Here is a 20,790-nt window from a genome sequence, read left to right as displayed (position 1 = left end):
ATAGTCAACAATTCCCCTCTTCTCTTAAGGCTAGAGAAAGGATAGAGAAGGGCAAGTCGATCGATAATTGACAGTGCGCCAGGCCTGTTGGTCTAATCCGAGAGACGGTCTGACGCTGAATAAGCGGGATAGTCTGAGAATGGAGATGATCGGGTAGGTGTCAAGAAACTCAAATGTCAACTTATCAAATAGCGGACCAAGATGATTCCCAGATGAGGACACGCTGCGGGCTCTGCTGTATCCTGCATCTCTGGAAATATGAATATTAGTAATTATAGATGTTTACATGGCATGTGATTCTGCCACTCACCACAGTCCATAGCTTAGGTAGAATCTCTCCCCCACAGCAATCTCACTCCTCATCCCTCTCACATATCGATACTGCTGCCCCTACCGTAGCCGTATCTCATCAATAGAAATGAAACGAAATAGCTCCAGCAACTGCTCGGCTTGCTGTGGCATAGTGTTTAATGCTTCCGAAAAGAGTATTTTGGTACTTTGTTTCACCCTATCCACTTAGACCGCTGGAGGAGAACTAAAGTACTCCTCTATTTCCTATCGACATGTCTTCCTTACCTGCTCGAATTCAGTCTTCACTTTCAACTTTCTCTCTACTCTCCGGTGGAGGAAAACCCATCCCACTCGCCTCTCCGCCTCCAAACCAAGATCAAGGTACTCAATCTCTACCCAATCTAGCCGCATCGTATTACATACTGCCGTTTCTGGCCTATTGTCTCTGGAACGCCGACGAGAGGAAGTGAATATTAACATCCCCTCGATCCTGCAACTAGACAAGTCCCGTCAGCGGCCGACAGCTAACTGTCCTGCAGTCTTCCCTAAGCGGACGAACTATACCACATATCCTTATAGAGCTGTGAGTATACATCCCCGCAGAAACAAGCCAGACTCGACCGCTAAGCTCGTCTGGAATTGTGTACGGATGTCATCTTGTCATACAAGCTCCCACGAGGCATTACGGTTTGTGTTCACCATTGGCCGTTGACGAGATGACAATGTTCATCTCGGGACGGCTTCGTGCGGCTTGCATAGAGCTGCTTGGAAATCGAGAGCGCTAGGACTGACTATAACCAGATGGGCTTGGCTGATAGTGGGATCTAGAGCAACCTCGACCTCTTGCGAGTGCTAGCCTCGCTCTGTAAGAAGGACCGTCCCATCTCGAGCGGACGTTGTCTAATTCCTCGATCCATACACCCAGGTAACACTTCAGCGTTACCCATCTCACCATGGTTTGCAACAAGTCAAATACTACCACCGGTGTTATGAAGAGGTCTACCTCGGCTATAGAAGGACCGCCTGGTTCGGACGTGACTCCTGTAAGTTGAGACTGATGGAACCCAGACGTGGCTGGGACACTGAACGTGAATGATTAGTCTTCGATGACGTCTCCTCGTTCTTCACTCCGCTTGCCTTTTAACCACTATGCTTTGATCCATTTGGACAGCGAGGGCAAGTTTGAGGTCGATGAGTCGTCCTCTATTCGAAAGGAAAATTCTGGCGTGTTCTCGTCTGAGACACGCTGGAAGTTTCTGGAGATCTTGGGTGTGAGAAATGAATACCAACCTTTCGCTCGCCGTATGTATTTTCTGCCCCCCGTTATTCAAGCAGTCATATCTAAAATGACTATAGGTACCCTGAAGTATCGTCCCGCAGGGTTAAAAGACGCCGCGGAAATGCTCCCAGCATCTCATCCTCTGACGATGATCGGGCCGAACCCGGCTCTGATCGCGAAAATCTCCTCCCCGCCAGATCTGGCAAGGTGGTCCCTATCCGCGTTGGAGACACCCAGAAAGTCATGAGCTACTACGAGAGTGCTCTGAGCACTTTTAGCAGCGCAAGTACTCCGTGGTTGCTGAGGCCTTCATCAAATTCATCGAGCCTCGCAAACAGGCCCGATATCCGTATAACGGATGCAAGCCTCCGCCGGGCTCTCTTCCCGGCTCCAGGGCTGACCCGGAGAAGACCAAACCAGAATGGTGGCCCCGAGGAGTGATACACATGGAGCCTGACCACTTGTTGAAAGACTGTACGTTTCTTTCCATTCCGCTGACATACTGACTATACTAATGAGCCCTGGATCGCATTCAACTTCTGCTCCACATCCTGCGCAATCTTGGAAAGTATGGCGCCACTGCCGCCAAGCTCGAGGAAGTCGCTGGCGACACCAAGCGGAAATTGAAGCATCCTTCTCATGTGAAGATTATCTACGAGATCCTCCGGGTGCGAAAGATGGAGGAGTGCTTTGAGCGCGGGGAAGTTAGTATAGAAAGACCGGTCAACCTCAAACACTTGATTACAAGCTAACATCTCTCAGACGCCGACATGGTCGTTCACGTCTATAATTGCGGCTTCAGCCACAAGGGTGACGGTGACGAGGATGAAGAGTCTGCTAAGGCACCGACAACCCTCAAAGCTCCCGAGCGCGTCGAAGATGATCTGCTAACACCTACTTCCTCTGTGGAGCAAGTCTCTGCTCCTCTCACCACACCAATCGAAATTGTGAATCGTTCAATGCCAGGTCACTTTTCGATACTAGAGACTCTCAATTTTGAAGGCTGTGACGGCCACGCATTCTACGCTAGGCCCCCACATCACGCAGACCTCCGATTCTCGCAATCAATACTCAGTACACCCGCCACCACAGAGATGATGAGTCTCCACAGAGTCTCAGTCTCCGACTACCCCAGCCAAAACCCCTTCCCAACCTCCACATCCGACCAACAACGTACGACAGCAGATCGCTATGACGCCTGGTCATCGCCCATCTTCCGGCAGAACATCTCCAGCCCGTTCGACCACAGCGCTCCACCCAGCGGCCGGAACCTCTTACCTCCCTCAATTTTCGACCACATACCCATGGCATCGCCCGCCACTGGGCCAGTGGGCACTGCCGCTCCGCACCGGGTTGCTCGGTCACCCGCACGGACTACCTCTCTCGTACCCGGTGTAGATTGAAAGGGCGGGCTGGACTCGGTGGGATCTTCGCTTTTCTACTGTAAAACAAAGTGACTGATGTGCAGAGGAGCTCTCAAGATAGAATCTGGTCTTTCTCTTAATGAGTCTTTGTTTAGCGGTTTGTGTTGGCTTCTTTGACGGCTTTTTGATTTCCTTCTATATCTTACTGTGTTTATAACTCTCGCTGATTATTTAGCAACATGATTGACTTCGTCTTATATAGACTTCTTCTCTCCCTCATGCTAGAGATCATGTCAACAAGAATAACGGGTAGATAGTGATCTTTACATATCCTATGCCCGATGATTTCAAGGTTGTGGTCCCCAGATAGCTTTTTGAGATCTTGAACAGAATTATTCACAAACTAGAATCGCATAAGCCTATCGAAGTATAAGTCTGCCCATCTTGTACTAGTCAAGCCGTGCTGCGATACCCTGGCCTTCCGCTTCCAGGGAATAACTATGCTGCTATTTTGGTTGAGGGAAATTATCGCCAGTAGTTCAATCGCCTCTCAGCATCTGGTTGTAATATTGCGCATGCGCTGGCTCACCTGGAACTACCAGTGGATGTGAAAGAGGCGCCGCTTCAGTGCAGGGCTTGAGGCGGGTTGCTGTCAGAAAGAACTTGCGATGGCTCAACGATGATTCGAAGATGGCAATTGTGTATCGCAATATCTGGGATCCGCAATAGCTTACTGACAAAGTGCATTAGAACACCTGGATATAGACTATGCCACTTCATGCACTTTCATCGACAACCGTTTGTCGAGTTTGACATGGGTTCACCACGTCGACAGAAGACTCCACGCATGGCAATTACATCAACTTGCCTCTCCTCCGAAGGTTTTCAATCTCCTGGGGAGGCCTGGTGAGGCTCGCAGAATGATAGAAAGCTGGGGCGTGCCAGAGACGCAATCTCTGACGGAACGCCAAGTGCATATTGACTTTTCGCTTGTGGCCTCGAATAGTTAGAAGTCCGTGTGGACACTGGACCTATCAAAAACTTATCTTGAGAACTGCTACTGCTATACTGGTCTGCTTCGTAATGATTCAAGACGATCCCAAATCACCTGTGCATGATTGAATGTTCATCGTGCGTTGAGAGAGATCGACGAAGCAGAAAGTCTGCTCAAAGAAGAAACTGCGAAACTACGTTCTGCTGATGAATTATTCAGGGCCTGAAGACCTATTTGGGTATAATCACTGGATGTCAACATTACAAGGATATCGCAGCCAAGTCTGGCGGAAGCTCGGTCTAAGATTTTCGACTTGACCACTTTCTTCAGCGAAATCCCGAGCTTGGAAATCAGCAATCAGCGGCTCCATGTCCACACACTTACTGCGTCAGTCCGTGGCTATCACATGCGGTCATCATTTCCACAAGCAATGGCTGATGGGGAAAATGTGAAAACATTGGCCAAACAATATTCTGCTTCTGCCAAAGGGGGTTCACCTTCGCTTTCAGTCTAGCTTTTCCTCGGATATACCCAACTTCAAAATGCCCTTGGGTCCATAAGGGATGCGAAATCCACTTCCATAAAGGGGAAAGACAATTACTGGATACCAACAATCACAACATTAGCAATAACATTAGGAACAGCCGAGTACTTTTCCGTTTTCGAGATCATGCGTACGTATTACTAAGAAAAGAGAAGCCTAGTCACCTATGAACCTATTAATTGATCTAAATCTCCGCTTGAATCACAGGGCTGTACACTTGATGTGGTCGTCTGCGGAGGTGGGCTCATTTTGGGCTAGTTAAGGGGCACTGAGCTTGATCTTTCGCCTCAACTCTGACTAAAGCTTGCTGGAACTTATGCTGCAGGCAAAGGACATAAGCAGGCGTGGATTGGAAAGATAGTCCCCTTATCTTGGACAAACGTCAGTTGAAGAGACACCAAAGGACAGGCGAGATTGAGATTGCCCCAATATGCTGTGGGATTGTGCGCGAGGCTGTAATCACAGAGAACATCTTTTCTGAATGGGTTTCCGAAGAGTTCGCGCAACCTTCTGGAAAATGTTTTTGTTTGGCGTCTGGTGAAAGCCGTAGTAAGACAGGCTAGTTCGATTCGGATGCCGATAGTGAGATTATGACTATGACGGAATTCGGGCAGACGAAGATTGGAGGAGACTTCGCCCTCCCTGCAGACAAGGGTGAAGCTATTGTCTGTACGTCAATCATACCGCTAGTCTGCTTCTACTATTCGAGTAAACATCACCGTACGATTTCGTTCACGATGGTAACGTATTGAAACAAACCCGGAGGCCCTTTTGTCTGCTTTGCCACGTATTCTAGGCAACGGTAACGTCTGCGTTCCTTACGCTGAAAGCCTGTGAGGCTCCAGCTTGGATCTCATCTTCCCGGTCAGGAGTACGGTCTTGTTGACACTTTGATTAGGCCGTGCTAGGGCGTGCTGCACCCGCCCTCCTTCGCCGGTATTCGCTTCCGCCACTTGCTTAACCAATTGTTCAGGCCTTTTCGAAGCTACCAAAATCTCGGGCTACGCGCGAGACCTGTCAAGTACAAAACCCTTTGTTAGAGGGAGACGGCCGAGTAAGTTGGCTCTTACAGTAGGGGGCCGGAATTTCAGAAAGTAGATTGGAAACTCCTATAGCCCGGTAAGACCCCTGTCTGACCTCTAACATGTCAACCTTGACACAACCCAGAACGCTCGACCCCACCAATCTCTTATCCCTTCCTCTCCTGGCCACTGTCTCTGATTGACTTATGCAACCAGGTCAGCTCATCGTTCGTTTAGGCCTCCTCAGAACCGTTCGAGAGCCAGCCACCACTAAGCGCAGATACGTAGAGGGCGGCGGGCGGTACTGGATACGCGGGATGGAATTAGCTGCGCAGAGGGCGCACCGATTAATTGATTCCTTTATTCCCTGTTCAATCATTTAACTCTTTCTGGGCATCTGCGCTTTATCAGTTTGTATTGGAGCAGTTGCGGTCTAGTTATTTGCTAGCACTCATATCAACCACACGGACATCAATGGTCCGATCATTGTCCCTGCCCTATGAACATCAATGACTAGTATCTGAAAGACGCAGGGAAATAGTCCAGTATAAAGAGAAACGTGCGCAGATTAACGGGTATATAAGTCTATTGAAGCCCAGTAACACCAAGAACGTCCATTGTCGACTACAATTGGAAGTGGTTTCACACTGTGCCAACCTATTCAGCCCAATCTTTCTTGTGAGCCTCCCGGGCATAATATGTTTGTCCATACCTGACAGCTAGAATTAAGCACTCAACTATTCTCATTGCCCTTCAGGTAAGCTACCCTGCGAACATTAGCTGGGAAAAGTTGATAGTGATAATCCAGGATGTGTACGTTCTGAATTTCCGACCCGAAGGCTTCGGGAAGACACCATAAACGAGCCTTAAGACCATCTGGGACGAGTGATCCCAGACCCGCTGTTCCGGAAACCCCGTAAAGAAAGAAGCCTGCGAGACCAGCTGGAGAGCCTCAAATGGTGAAAGGATCTATCAAGGGGTTGGAGGGTCCGCGTTTGGATATAGATGAATGATTTTCTGAATCGGACTAAGACCTCAATGACACTTGTACAGTTATGTGACACTTCACCCACAGTCCGGGCGGAGTTCGCGAATCAATTGCGACGTCAAGCTGAGACAAAAAGAAGAAGGCGCAGAGAAAGGTAAAGGAAAGTACAGACCTGCCACAGTCGATGGTGGTGAATGTCCCAGCATTCTCCTCTTCGGCCAGGGACGAAGTGGAGCCGGAAGAGAGAACCAATTCCAAAGGACAGAAGGAACACAACGGTGATGCTTTCATGCCGCTGCTCAGACAAGTTGTATTGTTGCTCTATACAAGAGTAATACTCGCCGTATCATGCACCGATGACAGCTTGAGACTTGCCACGTTGAGCAAGTTTCATTGGATGCGGGAGCGTCGTCAAACATCATTCCGAAACACATTATGGAACAGATAAAAATTCGGGCCATACCGATTTCGGGCGGAATGATGGAAGTTGCGGATGGACATCGCACCAAGATTGATGCCCTAGTCTGGTGTCAAGTGACAGCTAGAATGGACTCGGTATTTCCTGAAGTTGAACACGTCATTACCGTGATGGTCATACCTGGTGATCCAGCCTACCATCTGTTGCTCAGCAGGCATTGAATGCATACGTGTCAAATCAAAGGGGACTACTCGACGGGCACATACACGTTCGCTAACGACAAGGATGAGGTTAGGCGAATGCCCCGAGCGGATTCAGAAGGCAATCGGAGCAGCCAAAGAACGCCAGGAGAATCAGACCGACGGACCGATCCGGATCACCATTGATGCAGTGGGTGGCATCGGAGGATCCCCAGACACGAATACCAGTCCGGAAGATGGCGATATAAATGAAGATGAACTGGACAGCTATTGGGACGTCATCACCAGAGAGGTAGGTGGTGAGTTGAACTGGAAAGAAGACGAAGATAGGCAGTATGTCGCGGATCTGGAGGAGGATTCGGAAAGCTAGATCAGCCCATGAGGGAGACCCTGTTCAAGTTGGGCACAAAAGGCAGTCAGGGGGCAGATTAATGGATGTAAGTCACAGATTCATTGTTTTTGGAGAAGACGACGTATTATGGAAAGTCTTTGTTACCCCGAGAGCGCTTGTTTGCAAATATTGTTAACCTTGCGACTGCATTGAACTTACATTGCCCGAAGATACAACCCTATGCGTTTTAATTCATGAAGCAAATAGCTGCAGTGACTCACGTTGGGGGGGAGATGGGATGATTGAGAGAGAGGTGCGAGAACAAAATCTGATGGGCTTTCTAACCGAAGACAGACCGATATACCTATTACCTCAGGAAAGTATCGGAGGATTTGGGATCAGCGAAGATGTGGACCGCAAACCAACCCCAGCTGATGGGACCGATGTTTGAAGAAGGCTCAGCAAAATGAGATGTCTAGAGCCGGATCCTATATATTTGGAGAGAACTGTTTGAGTGATGAGGTGCCAGTGAGAGAGATGCCCACCACGAAGTTGGGCGTGCACGGCATTCGAACATACCCGATTATGGTGCCGAGGAAGGCGAAGTTGGTGTGATACACCCCGGAGGAGTTGTGGCAAAAGACTATTATTCCGAAGTTGGAGCCGAGGAAGCAGGCGTCATCACCAAATATGTCTCCCTGGTCTGCGGAAACGAAGTTCCCGAAGAAGACAGATCATGTGCCCGGAGTGAAGACGAGCTTGTGGATGGTCCACTAATATATCCAGCTGAATGCGGCCACGATCAAATTAAATTACCCAATGAAGCGGATGGAAACTGATGAGATACGGCTACGGTAGGGGCAGTAGTATCGATATGTGAGAGGGATGAGGAGTGAGATTGCTGTGGGGGAGAGATACCTAGGCTATGGACTGTGGTGAGTGGCAGAACCACATGCCATGCAAACAGAAACAATCAGTAATGTGCTCGGTCAAAGGAAATAGAAAGTATATTTCAAGGCGGATGCAACGAAGGACTACTGGGCGATCCCACTGGCTCCGGAATATGCTTGCGAGACAGCTTTCAATTGGGTATATGGTCAATACTGTTGCCTTTGAATGAGTCAGGGATTGACTGGTGCACCAGAGACGTATGCCAGAATGAAAGACTTGGCGATGGGAAAGATTCCGGAACCATATGGAGAACAGCGACTGTCAGATGGGGATGCGGGATTCGAATACTACATGGACGATGACATGGGGGCAGCCATGACGGTGATGGAACTTCTGGTCTTCCTGTATGATCGGTAGTTCCCACGATTGAGGTGGGCGAGATTGACACTGAGTCCAGCAAAGACGACATTCTTCATTGACAAGACGAAGATTCTTGGACATGAATGCACGTTAACAGGGATTCGTCCTTCAGCAGACAAGTTGTCGGCGATTGCCAATTCGCCCGTGCCTACGAATGAGCCAAAGCTGATAAGGTTTGTATACCTAACGCCGTTTTTGAAAACTTGCATTCCTGGGTAGGCGGACCTAGTGCGGATCTTGAGTCCATAGTCTAGATAGAATCCCTCCCCCGTAGCAATCTCACTCCTCATCCCTCTCTCACATCGTGCAGCTGCCCCTACTGTAGCTGCATTCCAACAGGTTATGAGCCCTGTTTAGCGCACAAAGTGAGTTTTTAACACTTCCTACACTGCCTATTCAGAAATTCGCAAAGTAACCGCATTTTCAACACGGTGCATACGTAGGTTCGGCGCAAAGCCGCGTGGGCCCGACGGCCCCTACGCACCGGCGCACACAAAAACAAAAACCACAACACGAAATCCTACTGGGTGCATAACGCCACTGATCCGCAGAGGATCATTCGAAGAATCAACGATTCACTAACCTTTTTGATTCGCATCAACCAAAATACAAATCAACATACCATATTCGGTCATTTTGAGTGCAAAAAGGCATATCGTTTCAAGTGCACAAGAAGACATATCGAATCAGCTGAAATGGAATACATCGATGCAATCAAGGCGATCGCTGAGTTATCCAAGCACGTCTCAACCCTGGAAGGGGAGGAGACTCATGAAGAATGGAAAAAAGAATTGCTCATGCAGCTCGCACCCTGAATAAAGATCCATTGCTAAACATGCTTGGTGCAAGACGGTGCTCAGTTCAAACGCCCCGAGAGGCACCCGAGCTTGATGTTATTCGCGAGCAGCTCAGAGCTTAACGTGGCGCCGAGCCAACTTCAGAGGAGCTTCGAGTTTGGCTCAAAAGGAATATTGATGACCTAAAAAAGGAATACGAATGGTTTGAAGAGAAACATCGGATTGCAACCCACCACATCTACTGCACCATTAATAAGACTGCGAAAGGGTTCATCGCCGATCGTTCTAATTCATACTATTGTATGAAGGGTCTTGACAACGCGTATGGGACTGCAGCACACACAGCCTGCGCTAATCGGCTTTCAAGTCTTCCGGCTATTAAATACACCGGAGGTGATTCTCATGCGTCCGTTGACAGATGGCGAACGGCTTTGGAAAACTTCAACGCTGCCATACCTGATCACTCATGCGGTCATAAGATAGCCTTGGCCATATACAAGCTTGTGGTCCAAGGACTCTCAAGCGTTAAGGTTCTCATCAACACTTGTGAGCCACCTGATAACCGCGAAAGCTTCCTTAATGATATCTACGGGAAGTTCATTGAATGGGAGTCAAATGAGAAAGCCATAAATGCAGCTATAGCTGCAACCTCTGTAAATCTAGGTGGAAAAGGCAGAAGCAGAGACAGAGGAGAAGACCCTGAACACAAGGACCAAAATGAGTCTAGTCGTGGTAGGGGACGCGGCCGCGGACGAGGCCGAGGACTAAGTTCACCCCATTTTTGTTCCTTCCACAACCGTCCACCTGCTCACGCCAGTGATGAGTGCTGGGAAAACTTCAAAAACAAAAGAAACTGGGCCTAGCAAGGCGGACCAGATGTGGCTGCTGCGAACACCATGGATTCTTCGAAATCTGACTCAAAGGACAAGGAAAAATTAACTAAAAAGGCATCTTCGACCTTTGCGGAGCTTTGCGCTTCTGCCGCGCGCATTGCAACTACACCTCGTAATGCGTCCTCCGTCCATGTTGCAGCCGCATTAGCTGAAAACGATCAACATGCGTGGATGGTTGATTCCGGCGCAGCGGATCATATGTCCTCATATCGCGCGAATTCCATTCGTGTTGCGCCTTTCGTCACCCAAGTCAGCCTAATCGATGGCCATCATGTCCACACCGAAGGATAGGTGATGTAGTGCACAATTTTAGTACGAATGAGATTCTCTTACGTAGCTCACTGTGCACAAGGTTTGGTGTATCCCATCATTCCATATGAACCTCATTTCGTCATGGCAACTGGCCAAAGATTTGGGCATCGAGACTCGGTTTGGAATGGACCAAAGTTCCTTCATTAAGGGGGGTCAATTCATTATTACCGCGCATCGAATTAACGGCCAATATTGGGTTCACATATGCGCCGGAGATAGTCAAATTGATATATTCTGCGCCTCTGCGGTTGAGCTATCTCTGGTAAAAATATCAGATTTGCTTGATCAAGAACAATTTAGCGTTGCGGCTTCGAGGACTTCAAAATTCAAGCTTATTCAAATGCATTTGGCTCACAAAAGAGCTTGCGACGCAGGTGAACAGAAGGTGAAACGCATGCCTGAATATGCCGATGGTATTAAGATTCAAAAGGGCAATGGTATTATTACACCCTGTCCTCCCTGCTTCCAAGGAAAAGCCATCGCCTATTATTCGGCGAGGGCAAATGTATCAAGACTACGCCTTGTCAGAAGCTGCATACCGATATTTGGGGTCCAATCTCAATTGCAGGCACTGGTGGCCAGAGATTCATCACCACTATCACCGATGGTGCGTCTCGCTTCTGTTGGGTCTTCCTGTTCAAGGCTAAAAGTGAGATTTTGACAAAATGCGCCTTGTGGTCAATTATCTGGCTACTCAATCTACTTACACGGTCAAAATAATTTCCGGTAATAATGCAAAGGAGCGCCTCGACATTAAAGCTTTCTGCGAAGAGTCCGGCATTGTATGGGATCCGGTGCCACCCTACACTCAGCAGCTCAATGGAGTGGCTGAAATGAAGAATCGGTGTTTGATTGAATCAGGTGTGGCTATTTTTTCGGGGCATCAGCTTCCAAAGCACCTTTGAAGTAAGCTGCTATTGGGAATCAATTACACCATGAATCGCCTTTGGCATTCAACTATTGAAATGACGTCTTATGAGGCTTCTTGTAGCAAAAAGCCAGATATTTGGAATCTGCGCGTGCTTGGCTGTCAAGCTTGGTGCTTGATTCCACAGGAACGGCGCGCAGATAAGCTTTCTCCGCGCATGGCTGAGTCTAGGGTGGTCGGCTACTGCACAGATGCTTATAAGCTGAATGATGTGCATTCCAAGCGCATTATTACATCCAGAAACGTCAATGGCAATGAGAACGGTCTGAAGGACCTTTCAGCTCCAGATTATGATCTTGATGCAGGCCAACGGCTTCAGGGCCACATGGACCCTACAGTCGATCAACGTAGATATGTGCCTGCCAGGTTTCTTGATGATCAGCCTTTTGAAGACAACCGAATGGACCCGGTTATTGAAGGTCCGCTAAGACCGGTGTCTCCAAACCCTTTCATTGCAACGGATGAGCCACCAATTTCGGAACGGTCAACACTTTGAAAGAATTCCTTCGAAAGGGAGCTTCAGATTCAGGACGTCTACCACTAACTTGAAACTCAACCAGAACTCCATAAAACTGCGACAGAACTCGGCAGTCCTCAGGCAGAACTCGAACAACTTGAAACTGAGGCAGAACTGGAGATAACTCAACCAGATCTCGACTAAAATCGACTGGAACTCTGTCAAACTGGGACTGGTAATCCGGCACTTCGACGCTCAACATGCGTACGCATCAAATGACGGGCGGCTATTGAGTCTGAACAGTATCTCGCGTTTCGGAACGATTCTTACGCTGCATACGTTGTTGATACTAAATACGTAATGTATTCGACTCGCAATCCGGCTGCTGATTTACAACCACTTTCGCATCTGCTGCCGAAAAAATTAGCTCCAATTCGGACAACATATGAGCCGGACGGCTGGCAGGACATGAAGCAAAATTTGACCAAGGAGGAGTAGGCAAATTGGGTTGTCGCAGCGCACAAGTAGATGCAAAAGCAGCCGAAAAATGGCACTTGACGTGTGGTTGATCGTCCTTCCAAAAAGACGAAGAATCAGAATCGGAAGACTCTATTACCACTTCGATGAACCTTGCGCATCAAAGATGGCGGCACTTATAAAGCCCGCCTCATTGCAAAAGGCTCCAAGCATCGCGAAGGAATCGATCATCTTGATGTCTACGCCAGAACAGCCAAAGCTTCAAGTTTCAAGATATTCTGCGCAATTGCAGCCCAATATGTTTGGAATATGCATCATATCGATTACGTGGCTGCATTCTTGGACGCCGATTTGATGGAAGAGATTTACATCTATCTTCCTGAAGGTTTCAAAGAGCCAGGGAAATGCGGCCTCCTTCTCAAAACGCTGTATGGCCTGAAGCAGAGCCCAAGGGAGTGGTACAATACCGTTTATGGTGCATTCCTTGCCATTGAATTCAAGCGCCTGCAGGCTGATCACTTCGTCTTCGTTAACATAAACTCAGGCTCTACTTCCTTCTGCATGTTGATGGTATGCTGATTATTACGCTTCCTGATGATGCGCGAAGGTGGTTGAAAGATCAAAACAAAAAAGACGTTCGATGTCACTGCTAACGGCCAAGTCAGGAGATTCCTTGGAATCGATATTATTCAAATGGATGGCCGGATCTACCTTTCGCAGATAGCGTATGTGCGCAAAATCTTGAATAGATTTGGACTTCAAGATGCGTATACAGTGCCTGCGCCCTTTCATGACAAAGAAACCTAACAATCGCGTGAGGGCACCGTATTGGCTGATGATGAGATCGAGCTTTACCGGAAGATGGTCGGCTCATTGAATTGGTTCATGGTCAATACAAGACCAGAGATCTCACTTCCAGTCACCAAGCTGGCCCGTTACGCACAAAGCCCCTCGCCCAATCGCATGACTGCGTTAAAGCGCATCTTTCGTTACCTCAAGGGGTCTGAAAACCTATGCGTTACTTACTCATATTCACCTAATAGCCTACTCGGCTTCGTCGATGCAGACTGGGCTGGTAAGCATGCCGATTCCTGCATGTCCACGTTCGGCTTCGTATTCAAGCTTGCAAACGGCCCTACCATTTGGGCTTCCAAGAAGCAGACCTGCGTGGCCCTCTCGCCTACCGAAAGCGAGTACATTGTGGCTTCTTTGGCTGTACAGGGGTGGGTTGGTTGCGCCTATTTATGAACGAATTTGGTCTGCTGGATATGCCTACCTTAATCTAGAGGACATCCAAGGCACCATCTTCCTTACGGGGAGTTACGATTTGCGTCGGCGTACTAAGCGTATTGATGGATGTCAAATATCATCACATTCGTGACCAGGTGGCCAGAGGCGCATGGAAATTCATCAAAGTTATGTCCTCCGAGCAAGCCGCCGATGGTCTTACCAAGCCACTACAACGAGTCCAATGCGAGCGCTTCTTGACCCTTCTGAGCATGAAGAAACTGCCTTCATGAGCGTCTCGACACAAGCAGAACTCGGGCAATGTCCCAATACCATAAAAGAGTTTTATTCCAGTTTTCCAGTTAAATTGCGAACAGAGTCGCGACTCAAGGGGGGTGTTTTTATGGCATATGACACTCTCGCACACCGCAGTCCATAGTCTAGAAGGAATCTCTCTCCGGTAGCAATCTCACTCATCCCTCTCTCACCTTGTGCAGCTGCCTCTACTGTAGCTGCGTTCCATCAATTAAGTACAGATTGCAATAAAAGTCCTCGTCAAATCACAAAAGCTACTCAGCAGAAATTAGATTTACTGTTCTCAACTGCTCCATCCGGCTCTAGAAAACCCAGATATCTTGAGAATCGTGTTTTTGTCTGGGGACTTCATACACCTGACCGGATGAGTTTAGAAAGAAGCCTCGGGAGGCAAGGCATAATGGGGATGAACACCTTGAGTAAAAGACGATCGCTCAGAGAGTTTGAACAGGCGATCACAACTTGTAAAAGGTGACCAAATAATAAGTGGCACTATACGCTTTGATACTAGTCAATTGGCGTGACCACGGGAGTCTTTGTATGAGTGCTCAGAGGTGACATCTCCCGCAACGTTGTGATCGAAGATCTCGCTTCCATTCAGTCGTGGGAAGTTTTGTGAGACAGGAAGATCTCGGAAGAAGTCAAAGCTAGGGATTACATTTGAACAGTACTCTCACATTCTTTGTTCAGGAATGGGCGATACTATGAAACGGAGAGGTCTACCGAACGACCCAGAAGATAGTCGATAAGATAGGTAATGTTCACTCAGACAGTAGATAGACATTAAAGTGCCTAGCCCTTTAAAATTGAGCCAATCCACTCCGTTCCAGAGCTGTTCGTAACTTTCTATCCGAGACTTGTTTCTCATTCTTCCGGCCTTTCCGGTTTCTTGATTTTTTTGTATCGCCTTTTACCTGTGAACTCTTACGTAGTCTTTTCACGGCCCCCTCCTTTTCTGTCGTCAGTTTTTCCTTGCGCAGGCGTGCTTGTCTTGCCTTTACTTCTTTGCGTTCCGCTTTTTCCCGCGCAGCAGAATTCTCTCGGGAAAGATAACGGCGCAAGCTAGTTGTTACCCTTTGTGCGATTGTTTCAATAAACGCCGATGTATTCTTCACTTCTGCGTGGCTCGTTTCCTGATACAAAAGGATGTCATCATCTTTGATAAAATCCTCCAAGCTTATGTAGCCCGGCTTCCCATATTCTAGCTCGACTGGGCGTAGGTTTATGTTGTAAAATTGGCCACTCTTGTTAGTTGCCCTGGAAATATGTCTTTCCACATGATTTTTGACTTCAGATTTCGCGCGATGCTCCACAGTCTTGATATAGGTACCGTTGAGAACAACCCATGAGGCGTATGCGACGTTTGTAGCTTGAAAGTTTTTTTCTCCCTTCGGCCCTAATTTGTAACGTTGCGGACGAGCACGGCCTGAAATAGCATCGTATCTCTGCAACCTTGCGGTATGCGTGTCTTTTGAGTCAAGAATATGGTTCGCTACAGCGGTATCTTGTCGCTGATCAACCACATCTGCATTAGGCTGTGTCTGAGGCTGTTCTAGCCCGGGTCCGATCGGTGATACAGCGATTGGGTCTTCCTTCGTTTTAGACTCCGTGCTGGACATTTGGCGCTTATTCATCTTATCTATTTGTGTATCGGCGTCAGTGTCATCTGTCTCGTGGTTGTGTGGCAAGGCTGATGGAAGTTGAAATCCATGAACCCTCGAAGATGGTGGGCTTTGATTTCCACTGCCATAGAAAGAAAATGTTGGCTGGTATAGCTGTGACGGTGCCTCGGCTTGAGAACAGAAGCTCCTTTCCATACTTCCACCTCGATCCATTGTAACTGGATACTGCATCGTATGTCCTTGCCAAGAAGGTGACGACACTTCGCGAATTTCTGCCGGGTTCATGCCTCGTGAATCAGGTCCGTGAGTGCTCTGAGACATGTGGAAACAGTCCTTCATCGCATTCATTAGCAATTCATTGGAGCATTTCATCGAGCGGGGGCCGTCAGTTCCCCGGTGATTCCTCTCGCGTGTTCTGATTCTATGTGGTGCGCCCAGCCACCGTCGCCATTTCCGTGTAAGTCGCCGGGTGAGCTGCTTTTCCTCGATCGCTCTAGCTTTATTGGGTCCTGAGAATTTCGAGATGTTCCTTTTGAATCCGCGAGCGCTGGCACTGGCTTTGTACGAATTACAGTGGCCTTCTTCGATTCCACCTGGTGTCAGAACTTTGCTTGGATTGGGATTTGTAGCATCCGAGGTCACGGATGGTCCATGTTCGCCAAGTGATGGAGTTTCTACATCTGATACATCTGAGGTTTGTGCCTCGGTCCACGTCGCGCCAGTAGTAGCTTCTTGCAGGCACGATTCCTGGCTAAAATGCATTCGATAGTTCATGTCGGATGTGGACGTCTTATGACTGGTCCGGAGACTTGGTGGTGTTCTGATCCCGGAATGCGAGACCGGAGGCACAGGATCAAGAACCCTATCAACCGAATCTGCCACATGTCCGCCATTCAGTGGAGTTTGTACGTATGGAATTTGTGCCGCGCGCCATGTGCCATCGCTGCTGTCAACCAACGCACCTGCCTGATGCACAGATTTTGCCGGAAGTGGTGAGTCTAAGCTAATATCCATCACATCAAACGGGTGAGGGAAGTACGCCTCATCACTTGTTGGTTTAGCGGCCGCGGAAGAGCTGACTAAGTGGGCAGGGAACTCATGCACTGAAGATGACTCAACGTTAATTTGAGGGTTGATGTGAAAAGTAGGTTCCAATTCACTTCTACCGGTACACATGGGAAACTCCCCGCAAGGCTTATTTGTGGAAGAATCGTCTTGTTTTTCGATATGAATAGCGTTGGGCTGAGCGCCGTTGAAACCATCACGAGGCCAATGTGCCTCGTGTCCACCCACGCCTTTCCTGGAAACCTGGGCAGTATCGGGGCCTGGAGACTGCATCTCACTGCCAGGAGTAATTTCAGAAGGTATCAGACTAGGTAAATGGCAAACATCTAGAGGAAATCGACTTACTTCGAATCGCTATCATTTTCAGCTTCCACATAGGGTGATTTCCAGTTACTCGCGTGGTTTTGACGCTCATGACTGTTTTTATGTGTCTGCGTGGAGCCTGAGGGTTCTGGCGAGAATCTTCGATCCAGTGGAAACAAATCAGTGGTCGCATCGTGATGCGAAGTCTCTTTGTCCAATAGTGTTATATCATTCTGTATGGGAGGAACCAAGTTCGTATAATGGGTTGGCGGATCTGTGATTGAATTGTGAGTCTTTGTATGGAGTATGAAACTTATCCCGTTTCATGTACAGGAATTTCGTCTTGGTACGAAGGGTCACACTGACCTGTCATGTTCTCTGGCCCCACGTAACTGCTACGTATGTCTGTCCAAAGTTCCGGATCCTGTCGAGTCTCGGTTTCAGGGATCTCATCCGCGGAATATTCTAGTGTAGAAACCCGGTCATCCTGGTCATTACCCGACTGGCGGACCGAATTCCCATCGCTTCCTCTTGCATGAGTGGTGCTCGGATGCGCATTGAGCGAGCTGCCAAATTGGGGGGACTCGCTCTGGTAATTAGATTCGAGTTCTCGTAGTGAGACGTCGGACTCCCTTGTGGAGTGCTGTGTCTGTCGATTCCCTACCGCTTGTCTGCGCGGGACCTCAGCGTACTGTGAAGGGCAGAATGGATCGGCAAAGAACGCTCGATATATACATGCAAGTTCTATAAGCGTATTACAACTAGCGAACTGGTCAAATATTTGACTTGCATCTGTGCCAATGGTTTCAGCAACGTCGAAAAAAGGTGCTGCCGCGCGGCCTCCGTTTTCTCTAACCAGCGATCACCTTTCTGACCTAAACAGTCATCCCGTGTAATGTTGGGAAACTTACAGCCAGTGCACAGATTCCCTCGAAAAGTTTGACGGTTGTGAGGAAGAAGGTCAATGTCTTCGCGGGCACGCTTCGCTATCCAATCCGAATTGAAACCCAGGCGCTTTGCCATGCTGGCCAGGTGGTTTGGGAATGATGGCAGGTTTGCGTTGTTGAGATGTCTCATCATGAACAACCACAACTGTCGACAGCTGAGCTCTTGGCGTACCTGGAACGGAGCGGTTATCGTTCTCCAGCCTTCTGGTGTTTGTATTGCGTAAGTGTCCACGTTGTTGTTCGGTTGTGTGTATAATCCTCTCAGGGTCTCTTCAGCCGGTATTCCGCATCCTTCCCTTCGCCCATAAGCTCCCTTCTGAAGCCCCAGCATAGATTTCAGTGATATCGAGACTTTGCATAGAATTCTGGCATGCACTGTGAATAGCTGCATTGATGGGATCATGCATTTGGATTCCAAAATCGCAGCCTCGAGTGCCTCTCGACAACCTCCTCGTAGTCCTTCGAATGTATACTGGGAAGAAAAAAGCGCCTTGATTTCATCTGCATCGCGTTGTGAAACCGAGGGTATGCGGGCCTGCATCCTGTCTATCAAATCAGATGGAACATCATCTAACGAGAAAGACTGATCTCCTCGGATTTGATGAACCCGCTCCCGTAAACGACACCAGAAGCCAAGAATGTAATCATCCCAGTATTTTTTGATTGACTAGAATATTGTAAACCGATCAATTTGTGGAGGTGAGGCTTTTGGACAATTGCAAGGACTTGAGGGTACTCACCAGCTCGCATCGTGTCGCGTGGTATTTTTTGGCTTGGCTTTCCAATGTTCCGTACAGCATCTTCGGAAGTTCCTGTTGAAATCTCTCGTATAGAGGCCCAAGTCTGTCACAGTTTCTCAAGACCATCTGACCTTTCGATTCACTGTCGCGGATCAAATGATTCAGCCCTTTCGTCTGACCACTTGCGGTCAGGTCATCTCTATGTTGAAGATAGAGCCGTATCTGGGACACATTCGGAAGCTTGTAATGAGAAACCCCCCAAGTAAGATAATTTTTTTTTTCTTCTCCATAGCTTCTCATCTCAGATAGCTTAGCCGTTGAAAAGAATCCATATGGCGCAGGAACCCACGGGGTGTAGCACTCACTATCGAAAAACAGGTACGCATATCCAAACCCACAGAATTTGCTCAAGACTTTACATTTGATAATCGCCCGTATACGTGATATTCCGTCCAAACAGGTCATTCGAACTCCTGAAAACTCAAGCCGTTGTGGTTCTGAATTTCTGTGGAGTTGCCGACCGTAGCATTGCGTTTTTTCGTAGTCACTTCGAGATACCATTATGATCGGAGCGTTCTCAATGAATTCCGCGTTATCGAAAGATTTCCTGATTCTTTTCATCCACCTCCTCTCATCTTTTGCAAGGGCTATTGTGGCTTTTTCAGGGTCCGGCTGTATATCGTTATATTTCACGAAGTGTAAGCCCAGATATTCCTCCCACTCGGCGACATGAATACGGGCCATGGTGTAAGTCGAGTGTGCACCAATTGAACGCTAAGGTTGTTGTTAATTATATGCGAAAGTTGTCTTCTCTTCGGCTTGAATCACGTTCTAGATATAAGTATTGCCGCTAAAGGAGTGTTCTATTTATAGTCGTCTTTCTCGGTCGGCGTATTCCCTTCTCGAAAAATCAGAAGACGGAGATATGTAGGGTAACTTTCACAGTCTTTATCTAACTCCATTCCAGTTTAGCTACCTGGCCAACTTGTTGGCAGAGATTGCCTCTTTTCACTCAGTGGTAGTAGTCAAGGGAAGGACTTGAAGTTTTGCACGGGTTCTCTCCTAATAGTCTTTCATCTTTCCATTTTCTTTACTTCTACGTAGCCATTTTGCCTCTTCACCTAATACTAGTCCCGCAGTCCCACTGTTCCTCTCTCCACTTTATTTCTATACGGAGACCTGGTCCGCCAGCGTCAACACTGCTACAACCGTACTAACAGAACCTTTTCGGCCAATTTTCTAAGAAGCGGGTACTACGCTACAGTGCGAAGTAACAAGAGAAGAGTCTCGCTTTCATGTAAGCATAATCGATAAATTCGCTTTCGTTTAGATATAAACGTCGTATCATTTGATTGTATCGTAGTATAAGACGATTTTGTTTCGCATGACCTTGGCTTTTCGGTGTTGGTGTCTGTGAGGTAGAAAGTAACTGGAGAGGGAATCGCATTAGGCCTATCTTTATTATGACCCCTACAGAACACCTTCTCCGAGGTTCTAGTCAGAATCTAGTGATCTCTGAGCGAGAGCTCGGACTTTTGCTAGGCTGTCTCGAGGTGCTTTATTCTTTCAGGGTTTCATCATCATCGATATTTGAATCCGAGAAGAGCTACGAGGGTCTATCTAGGGGATCTTGTCAAGAAAGCAGGATCACAGGACTAGTCGTTGTAACGTTGATTGTCATGTAACAATTAAAGCAATTAGAAGGGATCTTGATCGCCAATTTTAGGCCCAAATTATGTTTTGTAGCGAATCCGTGTTCCTGGGCACCGAACCGTGATCCGGCGACATATCCTAAACGCATCAGTGTTGAAGTTACATCCGAACTGTATTCGAGCTCTGGAGTGGGGTATACATAGTCTGTTTTGAGCCAGCCGATCGCGAAAGAAGAAAGTCCGCTAAGAGACAACAGAAGACCTACCATCCTGCGATCACAAGTGCTGCCGTGATGAACATGTTCTCTGTATC

At 48.0% G+C, this 20,790-nt stretch overlaps 4 protein-coding genes across 4 annotated transcripts; 3 read left to right on the top strand and 1 right to left on the bottom strand.

The window, feature by feature from the left end:
• Positions 1-1,244: 1,244 nt before the first annotated feature.
• N7539_008818 (DUF2841 domain-containing protein) lies at positions 1,245-2,973 on the top strand (the record flags this gene model as incomplete). The annotated part of the gene is made up of 6 exons (XM_056938413.1): positions 1,245-1,334; positions 1,392-1,597; positions 1,648-1,780; positions 1,849-2,044; positions 2,090-2,278; positions 2,333-2,973. The coding sequence occupies 6 exons, from the start codon at positions 1,245-1,247 to the stop codon at positions 2,971-2,973; spliced, it is 1,455 nt and encodes a 484-aa protein (XP_056786421.1).
• Positions 2,974-7,185: 4,212 nt separating this feature from the next.
• N7539_008817 (uncharacterized protein) lies at positions 7,186-7,470 on the top strand (the record flags this gene model as incomplete). The annotated part of the gene is made up of 1 exon (XM_056938412.1): positions 7,186-7,470. One exon carries the CDS (start codon positions 7,186-7,188, stop codon positions 7,468-7,470), a length of 285 nt encoding a protein of 94 aa, XP_056786420.1.
• Positions 7,471-8,547: 1,077 nt separating this feature from the next.
• Positions 8,548-8,739, top strand: N7539_008816 (uncharacterized protein; the record flags this gene model as incomplete). The annotated part of the gene is made up of 1 exon (XM_056938411.1): positions 8,548-8,739. The coding sequence occupies one exon, from the start codon at positions 8,548-8,550 to the stop codon at positions 8,737-8,739; it is 192 nt and encodes a 63-aa protein (XP_056786419.1).
• Positions 8,740-14,948: 6,209 nt separating this feature from the next.
• Positions 14,949-18,161, bottom strand: N7539_008815 (uncharacterized protein; the record flags this gene model as incomplete). The annotated part of the gene is made up of 4 exons (XM_056938410.1): positions 18,050-18,161; positions 17,505-17,882; positions 17,181-17,346; positions 14,949-17,112 (listed from the first exon to the last, which is right to left on the bottom strand). Exons 2-4 carry the CDS (start codon positions 17,509-17,511, stop codon positions 14,949-14,951), a joined length of 2,337 nt encoding a protein of 778 aa, XP_056786418.1. The 5' UTR covers positions 17,512-17,882; positions 18,050-18,161.
• Between the last annotated feature and the right edge of the window lie 2,629 nt (positions 18,162-20,790).

The sequence above is a fragment of the Penicillium diatomitis genome, assembly GCF_028827545.1.
Source record: "Penicillium diatomitis strain IBT 30728 chromosome Unknown utg000014l_segment0_segment0, whole genome shotgun sequence".
Classification (NCBI taxonomy): Eukaryota; Fungi; Ascomycota; class Eurotiomycetes; order Eurotiales; family Aspergillaceae; genus Penicillium; species Penicillium diatomitis.
The sequence above is the reverse complement of the archived record's forward strand: the minus strand, read 5'-3'. Positions and strand labels throughout refer to the sequence as shown.